Consider the following 12,082-nt stretch of genomic DNA (forward strand, 5'->3'; position numbering starts at 1 on the left):
GATTTGAACTCAGGTCTTCTTGACTCCAAGGCTAACACTCTAATCACTATATCACCAAGATGTCTGATATGTTAGGCTTTTGCTTTAAGAAGATTATTTTGGCAGTTGTAGGAAGGATTGATTGGAGACAGGAAAGATGGGAAGGAAGTGGTGACCTGGCATTTGTCAAGAACTTGAGTAAGGAAGAACCTCCTACTACTCTAGGAGGCAGTCTGTTTTATTTTTGAAGGGAACTAAATAGCTTTTCTTTTCTACTTCTGCAATTTCTACTCATTTTCCCTAGGCAAAACAAATATAATTTCTCCTTCACACACGAAGGCAGCTATCATATCTGCTTGAAGTCTGGTTATCTCCAGACTATGCACCATCAATTTCTTCAGGTGATACTTGTATGTCATGCTTCGAGGATCTCTCACCACTGCTATGTATCACTGTCTTCCTAGATGGACTCTAGTTTCCCAATATCTTCTCAAGTATTTATAACTAAATATGGTGTTCTAGACATGAACTAACCAGGACAGGGTAAAGCAGCATGATCACTTCACCCTCCTTTTTTGTTTACTCAGCCTCTCCTAGAGAAATTTAGGATAGCATTAGCATTTTCAGCTCCCATGGCAAACTGTTGAAGCATACTGAGTTTACAATCCACTAAAACTTCCAAATATTTTTAAAAAGTTTACTAATTCAGAATGTCTCTTTTATCTAAATTACTCAGGCTTTACTGAATAAGTAAGTTTCCAAACAATCATTCGAAAACTCCAAAAGGGAAATGGAGATACTCTGTTCTTAAAAAAACCCTTATTCAATCTGTCTAAAAGGGGGGTTGGAAGAGACACCCCACCAGTCTGCCAAATGCAAACACAGGGCAAGACTAAGGTGGACATCTCTATGAAACCGAATCCCTATACTATCAGATTTTAATCTTGGTTCTATAGTTTAGGAGTAAACAAGGGGGATGAATAGGAAGTGACCAACAAAGAACAGGGTTGCCTTTCCCTTCCTTGATGTCCCATTGCATTCCCACCTGCACCCCAGAAACCAGGTCTAGAATTCAGGAAGCTTTTTTATTTCAAGTTGATGCTTTCCTCCATTGCCTGGTCCTACCTCTTTCCCTTCAATAGAAGAGAAGACTTTATTTTAAAAAATTATATATTTTTTCCCATTGTATTCCTCTCCCAGCCCCCTTTGTAGAAGCCATCCTTTATAATAAAGTGTGAAGAAACAAAGAAAAAATAATCAGCAAAACTAGTAAACAAATCAAAAAGGTTAAATATATGTGGTATCTCAGCCCCATGGTCCCCCACTTCTGTGAAGGAACAGGGAAAGGTGATGTCTTCTCACTTTTCTTGTAGGACCAAGGTTGGGCATTAGAATTTCACAGCATTCAATAGCGATTGTTTTCTTGTGTTTTTTTTTCATTTATTTTGTTGTAGCCTTTGTCTATGCTGTTTACCTGATCCTGCTTATTTTACTTTGTGTCAGTTCATATAATTCCATGATTCCCTACATTACATTCATAATTTTTTACAGCACAGAAATATTCTATTATGTTCATATACCACAATTTAACTATTCTCCAATCAATGTGCATCTGCTTTGCTTCCAGTTTTTTGCTATTACAAAAGTGCTGATGTAAATATTTTGATTTAGATGGGGCTAAATCATTGTCATTGGGGAAGGGGCTTTAAATCCTGCCTTAGTGTGTCAGAACAGGAATCCTCTTTGTAGAGGTCTTGAAAAATGAAGACCTTGTGATGGAGAGGTCAGTAAGGGTCAAGGTAAACAATAAAGGGAGCTGCCTAGAGTTCAAAACTTGTCTGTGCAAGGTGAAAATGTGGTATATTTGGGTCCAAAGGTCAGTCCAAGAAGAAAGTATCCAAAGTCCAAGGCCAAAAGTTCACATGTAAAGGAATCAAGTCATGAGTCTGAGGCTCAGCAGGGGCGGCAGCTTCTCCCCACTGGAAGGGGGGGCGGTGAGTTCAGGGTAGTCCCTAAAACCAAGTGTCCAAAGCATCCAGTGACTATAGCTAGATCTCTTGTTATCTCCATTACTGCTATCCCTATACACCCAGGATTTTAACTCTCAGCCATCAAATATCAGAGTAGGAGGGATCTTTGAGATCATTTAGCCCAACTTCTACCCACAAACAAATGCATTTTATAGATGAAGAAAATGAAACTCAATGTTGTGTTTTTAAACCCTTTCAGATCACATGGGGGAGGAGCCAATTTATACATTATGAATGTTTCTAGTTCAAAAGACTGTTACTGTTTAATTTCCTCCAGCCTGTAAATCATCGTGTCCTGGCTGTACCCGTGGTGCCAAGGGAGTGCACAGTTCTTGCTATGTTGTAGAATATCACAGTAGCCGCATGCTTCCTGATGTGTTCTATATCTGGTTAGAACTCCCTGTAGACAGCAACTTTTTTAAATGAAAGAATAAGTCTAATGAATCTAAAAAAAAAAAAAAAAAGAAAATGAAACTCAGAGAGGGAAAAGTGACTTGCTCAAGGTTCCGCAGCAAGTAAGTGAAAAAACTAAGACCAGAATTCAGGTTTTCTCATTCTCGGACCAAGCAAGGCTTATTTTTCTAGTTATATGTCTATTTGGATAATTTTCAGTGGCCTTATGGGATATGTGGAAAGAAGAAAGTGGAACAGTGCTTAGGATATATGGGGTTGTGAGGAACATATTTATATGACAGAAGGGTGGGGAGAGAAGAGCAGAAGCCAGAGAAGGAAGCTGGAGGGAGGACGATTTAGGATTTTCCAGCATGGTCAGCAAAGGGATGTGGGACTCCATCCAGTCAAGGTATGTAGCTTCTAGGTGCCCCCTAGTGGTCACCAGGACAGTTTGTCGCTGTCCATGGACTGGTCCTCCGGAATCCCCCACATAGTTCTATGGGGGTCTATGACAGATGCCACCTTTTGCAGGGACCACCCACACGCTCATTATAGCCCTCAAAAATCCTATTGTCTTATCATTCCTTCCCCCACGGGCTTTGTAGACTCTGCCCTGGCCTTTTGTTTTGGTCACCCCCAAACCAATCTCTGAACCAAGGTTGAGAAAATTATTACCCCACAAGTGGCTTGAGAGGTTCAACAAGCATATATTAAGTGCTACTATTTATGAGGCATTGTGTTAGATCCTGGGAACACAAAGACAATATGAAAAATAGCTTTCTCAAGTTGCTTAAATATCTACTGGGGATAAATACAAATGAGTGAATGCAACCCCTATCCTAAGGGCCATTGTTACAGGACTTTCTCCTATTCTGCCTGCCTTCGAGCTGAGCCCCTTAATGCAGGTGGGGAGGGGAAAAATCAGACCTTGCTAATACACAGGGCTTTACAACTGGTGAGGTCTCATGACATCTAGGGCCTTCTTCTGTTCTATAAGCACTGTATATATTTTATATATATACACACACACACACACACACACACACACACACACACACAAATAATTTTGGTTGTCGTGAGGGTGACGGTGAGGGTAGTAGCAACTAGGGCTAGGGGCTAGGGATTAGGACAGGCCTCCCAGTCTGCATGTGTCTAGAGGTACAGTGAGCCTTGGAGCAGATGCTCTATTGACTCCCTGTGGGATCTTGGGCAAGTCACTTAACTCCTTTAGGAAACTCAGCTTATTCATCCATAAAATGAAGAAGACGACTGGAGGACCTCTAAGGTCCCTTACATTTTTATTTCCCACCTCTGGGCTTCTGCACAAGCTTTTTCCATCTTTGGAATTCTCTTCTTTCTTACCTCTGCCTCTGTGTACTCCTGACTTCCCTCAAGGTTTCACTCAAGTAAAACCTTCTATCAGAGAGGCTTTTAGGGATTCTCCCAATAGTTAGTGCTGCCAAAAGCCATAAATCATTTGTGTTTATTTTGTAAATATTTTATGTATTCTGGGTGGATGTGGCTGCATACTGACTCCCTTTCCCTCCTCCTTCACTCATAATCCTTACCTCTTTGGGAGGGAAATCAGAGTCCTCATTCTGCTCCAACCACTTCCTTCTTCCATTATTAGTTGGGATAGTCCCCTCAACCCTGACTATTATCAGGGATTCACCAACTACATTTCTTTTGGTAAAATAAAAGACCACTAAATTGTGAATCGATCCAATGATTATGGGAAGCAATTTGGAACCATTCCCCCAAAGCTATTAAAGTGTGTATGCCTTTGTCCTAGAGATACCACTAGTAAATCTATAAATCCAAAGAAATCAAGGAAGGAGGGAAAAGACCCATATGTACAAAAACTTTTATAGTAGTTCCTTTTGTGGTGGAAAGAACTGGAATTTGAGGAGCTACTCATCATTTGGGGAATGGTTGAGCAACTCGTGATATATGAATATTATAGAATAATATTATATTGTAAGAAATAATGAAGGGGGATAGTTTCATCAAAAACTGAGGAGACTTGCTTGTATGTACGGATATAAAGTGAAGATAGAAGAACTAGGGGAATAATTTATATAATAAAAACAATGCCGTAAAGATAAATCATTTTGAAAAACTTAGAAACTATGATCAACGCAATGATCAACAGCAATTCCAGAGGACTTAGGATGAGCCGTACTATTTACTTCCACAGAGACTCAGAATACAGATTAAGGCATGTGATTTTTTTTGGACTTGGCCATTGTGGGGTTAATTTTGTTCAACTATATATGCTTTTATTTTTGTTGCTTTCTTAATTGAGGGTGGGTGTGGGAGGAGAAAATTTGGACCTGAAAATAAAATAAATTGAATTCTAAGAAAAAATAGAGGATGATCAGACTTTCCATCTGCTCTGTGGGCCACTAGCTCTTACCATCTGTTTGTCACTATAGCTTCCAGACCCCCAGGCATTGCAATCTGACCTGCTAATGCACCCTAGAGACCCTAGGCCTTTCCAGTCACCCTACAGCTGAACCCTTCTATATGTATTATATCCCTCAGTTAGAATATGAGCTTCTAGAGAGTTCCTGGCACATAGTAGGTACTTTCTATTTCCATTCCTTCTTTTTTTATTCATTTATTCACTATGATAAATATGAATGCAGGAATACTAATCAACCAAAGATATTATATACAACATAAACTTGTCATTCTAACTTAATGCTTAACATAATACTTAATTGGGATATAGATGTCATAGGTGTCCTTCATTTTGTCCCTTTGCTTCTCCATCATTATACCTAGTAATCAAAGGTGCCAGCAACAATATACCATTCCTCCTTTGCCCATGTCTTATACAACACCATACACAATGGATTATAATATTTCTTTTTTTTTTGCATTACAATATTTCTACAACAATATATGTTAATAGTACCAATAATACCTTCTCTCAAAGTTTGCTGGATGCCTCATACCCCCAGAGCCATCGAAAAGCTCCACTGATATTACAAGGCATAAAACAGCTCTCCTATCCTTTCCCTTTTGTATGACTACCTGGCCCCAATCCCAAATTGCTAATTAACAAGGGTCTGCAACTCTGTCTTAAAGGTCTTCCAATTTGTCTCGACTCATTGCACTTGGAAAGACATCTCATTGAGAGGGCATAGATGCATATCATAATTATGTTGTGCATTATAGGGGTTAACCTTGTGAGTCTTACTGTTCTTAAGAAGCTAGGATGCTAAATCTTAGAAGAAATGTGGAGCAGAAGCCAGAGAACTCACTTGTTCACCCAGATGACCTAGGTTCAAATCTCACATTTGACACATTACCTATATGACTGGACAAGTTAATTATTTAACCTCCCTGAGTCTCAATTTCCTTATGGGTAAAATGAGTGGGTTGGACTAGCTGGTCTCCAAGGACCTTTTCAGCTCTAAATCTATGAATGGCCCAGACTATGACATTTCCTCCCAAACATGGTCAATGCTCAGCTTTTGTAGGGGTGAGGGTAATGTTTATAGAAAACAGTGTAAAAGTCAAGAATGTGAAGATGATACGTTGAACCTATGGAAAATATGGGATTAGATTCCTGTTGCCCTCCCAAACCCAAATCTTTTGCTAGAGACTGCTGAGGATGCACTTTTCTGCATGCAATTCTTTATAACAAAACATTAATTCTGATTGCTGCCCCCCCACCCCATCTCTGCTTTTTTTTTGTGGCATAGGGGCTTTCATAGCTTGATGAAACTATGAGTTATGGCCATGCAGGGTTACCCAAGATGGACAGGTCATAGTGGAGACGAAAGGTGATGCACTGGAGAAGGAAACAGCAAACCACTCTAGTATCTTTGCCAAGAAAACCACATGAACAGTACTAAAACGATGAAAGAGATGACATCGGAAGATGAGCCCCTCAGGTCAAGAGGTGACCAATATAACGTGAGCTTGGACAGACTTAGAAAGATAGTGGAAGATAAAAGGGCCTGGTGCGCTCTGATCCATAGGGTCATGAAGAGTCAGACAGGACTGAACGACTGAACAACAACAATTCTGATAATATGCATTGTTTCCTAACATGGTAATCATGAAATAACCCATGAAATGCAGTATGCAAAATAAAATTGGTAATATGCAAAACAGTTTTTCTCCCTAGTAATTCCCTGGAATTCTGTGACCTTTCGTGGTAACATCTCAATGAAAAAGAACAACAACAAACCAGCGATTTCAGACCATACCATATTGCTGCGAACCTCTCTGCCTTGGCTGCCCTCTGAAAACCAAGGGAGAGTTTGCTGGGACTTTAGTGGCTGCTGTCAGAAGATACTGAGACCAGCAAGCTCCTGACATCACCTCCAACACGCTGAATGAACCTGGAGCTCTTTACTCTGCAACAGGAGGGTTAGCGAGACCCACTCCACAAACATGCCTCTCATTTTTTTCTCTACTACATATAGATGTGAATGTGTGTGGTTGCCGATTACGAAAGCGAAAATGAGGTTACTAATAAAATTGTGAGAATGCTTGAAGTTGTGAATTGATCTGTACTACTTAGTAATAACTACCATATGGCATTTCTCTGAATAGAATACAAGCTCCTTGAGGGCAAGAATTATTTAACTTTTGTCTTTGTGTCCCCAGTACCTAGCACAGTGCCTGGAATGTAATAGACACTTTATTATAAAGTGCAATTCCTAATCAGAAACTCTAGAATATGGAATTCTATGGTAGCATATCAGGGACTCAGCCCCTTAATGACTGTTTCTGCAATGGCTTAGTATCTCAGCAACACAGAGCCAAATTTAAAGTAAATGTCCGTAGCAATCAGTGCAAATCTCTACCCCCTCTCCAAGGAAATGGGCCTTGTGCAAGGTGCTGATGGTTTTCCTCTGATAGTCTGGCCAGAGCTGGAATTCAAGCTGGATCATGTGCGTGACGAAAGATGCGTCAGTTGGCTCTCATGCATCTCCTCTGAACCTTCCTCCACATCCACTCTGCTGATGGGACCACTGGGCAAGGGACAGAGAGGCTTCTTGGGGTAGCTTCTGTTAGAGGTCTACTCCACTGTCTGTCTCTGACATTATGTGCTCCTCTTTGAGAAGGGGGCATTAACATAAGATACATAAATGGCTGAATGGCAACCTCATCCTTCCAAAGAGTCTTGTCCCTTTGTGCCATTGGCTGGATATGGTCCTTTAATTAGTATAAATACCACCTCCCAGGTCTCCTCCTTGACATGTCTTATTACTAGTACATGACTTGCTCCACACTCAGCCCTCTGGACTGATTTCCCTTCTTTCCATCTCATATAACCCGTCACTGGTTAGAGGGTGGCAGTGACCAGTTCTGAATGACTGTTCGTGTTCCTCTTACTTCTTCAGGGAGGTGACAGTACTTTTGGTTTACAATTTTAGAAAGCACCAGAAACTTCATTGGCTTTTATTTAATGATAACTATAATAGCACCTTACGTTTCCACAGACTTTAAGGTTTATAACGTGCTTTACAAATATTATTTCATTTTCTCCTCACAACAATACTGGAAGGTAAGTGCTATTATTATCCCCATTTTACAGACAAGGAAACTCAGGCAGACAGAGGTTAAATGACTTGCCCGGAGTCACACAGCTACTAAGTGTCTGAGGCCAGATCTGAACTTGGGCCTTCCTGACTCCAAGTCCAGAGCTCTGTCCATCTGGCTTTCATTTTACCTATATAATCAGAATGGCTCACATTCTGGATTTGGAAACCAATATGGGGGTTGCGCTAGTTAGCCAATATAGCTTTTCTTATAAAAAACCATTAAGGGTGGGTGAAATCACTACAGGGTACAATCTGGGCCTCACTGAGAGGCACATCACAATGGTTCTTTCAGGTATGGACCCCCATATGCTCTCAAAAAGGGGCCCAGGTGCCTTGGGCCCTGGGCCTGAATCACTGTCACCTTTGCATCAGTCTGGGAGCCTCTTGAATATTAGGTCATTGGCCCTGTCAACTGTGACAACCTTAAATAGCCTCAAGTCCCTGGGAGAGGGGGTAGCTTAGGCTCTAAGGTTTGGATTTTGCCTCTGAAGCTTATTTCATGTGTGGTCTTGGGCAAGTCACTTCACTTCCTTGAGCCATTTGTAAAATGTGGGGATTGAACTAGATGTCCTCTGAAGTCCCTTCCAGTTCTAGATCCTGTGATCTAGGATCTTGTGAACAGCTTTGCTCTAAATGAGCATGGAGAGCCCTGCCTTCATTTGCCAGTAGCTCTGGGCTCTTAATTCAGCTAACATCAGGGTACAGGTGAGGGGTAGAGGGAGTGGAGCCAGCCAGCTGGCATTGTTTCTGCTTTGTTGGCAGTGCTCTTCCTCCTCTCCAAGTGGGCTTTCTGCCTGTTCTGTTTTAGAAGCACCCTTGTGGGTTGTTGATTGATTTTCTCCTCAGGGAGCCTTTGATTTTGAAGCCAAACCCACAGTTGCAGGTAAATCAATCTTGACTCACACTCTGACTTCTTGGTCACGCTCCAGTTTTTATACGGCTGATGCATGGGTTCTACTCTCACCCCAAATGCTACATTGGAAAGTACATCACTTCCCCTGACCCCACTTCCACAGTTATCTTGATCTAGGCCAGCATGTCCATCAGAGGTTCCCTTCAGTCCTCAAGGGAAGCCCTTTAACTGTTGGTTCATTATAGACTGGAAGTGATGCTCCTAGGGACATAATATAATGGTGTGTATGTGTGTCTTTGCATGTTTGCACATGTATATGTGCGTGTGTATATACACGCATGTGTGTGCACAACATGCATGTGGGCCAGACTTCTAGGCATAACTCACCTAACATTCCTAGTTCTCTTAACCACGGTATTTTCTCCTCCTCTGTTTTCCTGGGAAGGACAGGCTATCCAAATAGCCATCATTGGTCACTGTTTAGTCCAGGCCTGGAATCTCCTAGACAAACCAGTCGATAAGAAGGGTATACAATCATGGTCACAGATTGTGAATATTGGAAGGGTCCTCAGCCACCATGTAGACCAAGTCATGAAAAGAATCCCTGCTCTAATATACTTGACAAGTAATATACCTGCTTGAAAACTTCCAAGGACAGGGAGCTCAAAATCTCTCCAAACAGCCCATTGTACTTTGGGATAGCACTAAGTGTTTACAAGTTTTTCCTGATATCACATCCAAGTCCATTGTTCCTGATTTTACCCTTTAAACTGAGCAAAGTCCCTGTAGTCAAGTCTGGTCAAGTCTGCATGGAAGCCCTTCAAGCGCTTGACCACAGCCATCATTCTCCCCTGAATCTTCTTGAGTCCAGGCTAAGTATCTCAAATTCCTTCCAGCGATTCTCATATGGTATGGACTCAAGGCCTTTTACTATCCTGGTGGCTTCCTATGAATATTCTCTACCTTATCAATTTACTTCTCAAACTGGGGTGCCCAGAACTGAACACAATACTCCAGATGAGGACAGAGTTCAGTGGTACTATCACCTCTGTTTTTCCAGGAGTGATGCTCCTCTTAATGTAACCCAGAAACGTGTTAGCTTTTTTGGCTGTCACCTAATACTGTTGACTCATGTGGAGCTGGTAGTCCACTGAAACCACCAGATCTTTTTCAGAACTGCTGTCCAACCATGCCTTCCTTATCTTGTGGAATTAATTTTTTTGTACCCAAGCTAGAAACCTTACATATATCCCTACTGAATTTCATCTAATTAGATTCGTCTCAATGCCTGTCAAGATCCTTTTGGATTCTATCATCCTGTGTGTGTCACTGGTGACTCCCATTGTGTGTCACCTACAAATCTGATGAATATACCATCTATGTCTTTATCCAGGCATTGATAAAAATGTTAAATAGCCTGGGGCTAAACGCACATCATTAGGATATTACACAGGAGACCACCACTACTCTTTGAATTTGTCTATTCGACCAGTTCTGAATCAACAGATGTGGGGAAGAGTCAATGAAAAGACACAGAGATAGGAGTTAGAGCATTGTATCTGAGGACCAGCAAGAAAGCCAGTCTGTCTATAGGATAGAATGAAGGAAGGGGAGTGATGTCTAGCCAGCTTAGAAGTGTTAGGTTTGGGCCAGGATGTGATGAGTCAAATGGAGGAGTTTATACTTGATCCTAAAGTCAATAGGGAGCCATTGGAGACTATTATCAGGGCAATGACACGATCAGACTTGTCCTCTAGAAAAATCACTTTAACAGTCATGTGGAGGATGGATCAGAATGGGGTTAGAGCTGAGGTAAGGAAACCAATTGGAAGAATATTGCGATATTCCAGTTGAGAGGTATCTGAACTAGGGTAGTGGCCATGTGGACAGAGAGAAGGTGATGGATCCATCTCCCAACCCTGGGCATTTTCACTGGTTGTTTGCCAAGCTAGAGACTCTCTCCTTCCTTATCTTGGCTTCCTGGCTTCCTTCAAGTCTCAGCTAAAGTCCTACTTTATGCAAGAAGCCTTTCCCAGTACTTTTTAACCTTAGTGTCTTCTCTCTGTTGATTATCTCCAATTTATCCTGTATATATCCTGTTTACATAGCTATTTGCATGTTCTCTCCCCCATTAGACTATAAGCTCTTTGAGAGCAGAGGATTTTATTTTTTGCCTTTCTTTGTATTCCCAATGCTTATCATGGTGTCTGTTACATAGTGGATGCTTAATAAATATTTATTGACAGATGTCATGGAGGTAGAAATAAAATTTTGCAACTGATTAGATATGAGGGAGATTGAGGAGTTGATAACACCAAGTAACTAACTGAAAGGAAGGTAGGATTATTGATAGAAATAGAGAAGTTTAGGAGAGGAGTGTGTTTTGGGGGGAAAGAACTCATGTTAAATTTAAGATTACTAAGGAAGATCCAGTTAAAAATGTCCAAAAGACAGTTGGAGATGCTCAGCTGTTGTTCAGGAGAGAGAATAGGGCTTTGGAGAATATATGTGTATGTATGTATATATATGTATATACATACATACACACACACACACATATATATATATATAGAAAAGGAGAGAGATTATATATGTAGCCAGACAGATATATAGATACATAGATATAGATATATCTGGGTATCATCTGCATATAAGGGGATAATTAAGCCCATGGGAACTGATGAGGTAACCAAGTGAGAAGGTGTAGAGAGAGAAAGAAGAGAAGAGGCCCCAGGACAGAGCTTCATATTATACCCACAGTTAAGGGGATTGACATGGAAGATGAACCTGCAAAGGAGACAAGAAAAAATGGCCAGACATGTAGGAGATGAACCAGGCGAAAGCAGTGTCAAGAAAATCTAGAGACATGTCAGTTGACTATAAGCTCCCTGAGGCCAGGAACAGTTTCACTTTTGTCTTTCTATTTTTGTCACCTAGCAGTGTCTTTTTGCACATAATAGGTCCATCACAACCATGTGTTTAACTGAACTGGTATTATTACTACACACTTAGGAAGCAGCAGTGGTGGTAATATGTAGCAAGAATTCTGTTCTAGGGGATTTGGAGTTACTAGGCAGAACATCATAGATTTAGAGCTAGAAGGGACCTTAAAGGTTACCTCATCTAACCCCTACTTCACAGAATTGTTGAGAAATAGGAGACAGAAATGTCTGTGTCAGCCCAGAATCTGGAAATCGAAAATTCCCCTCTGTTATCCTGTCTTTCTACTTCCTGGATCACTCTTGCCAATCAGGTTATTT

General features: G+C 41.1%; 1 protein-coding gene across 1 annotated transcript in view; it reads left to right on the plus strand.

Annotated features, from left to right (window-relative positions):
* The first annotated feature begins 6,272 nt into the window (after positions 1-6,272).
* TEDC2 (tubulin epsilon and delta complex 2) overlaps positions 6,273-12,082 on the plus strand; it is a 30,999-nt gene continuing 25,189 nt past the window's right edge. Inside the window, 2 exon segments of the mRNA XM_036739588.1 lie at positions 6,273-6,329; positions 8,816-8,852. Coding sequence (XP_036595483.1) covers positions 6,273-6,329; positions 8,816-8,852 — 94 coding nt within the window.

This window comes from Trichosurus vulpecula, chromosome 9 (assembly GCF_011100635.1).
Source record: "Trichosurus vulpecula isolate mTriVul1 chromosome 9, mTriVul1.pri, whole genome shotgun sequence".
Lineage (NCBI taxonomy): Eukaryota > Metazoa > Chordata > Mammalia > Diprotodontia > Phalangeridae > Trichosurus > Trichosurus vulpecula.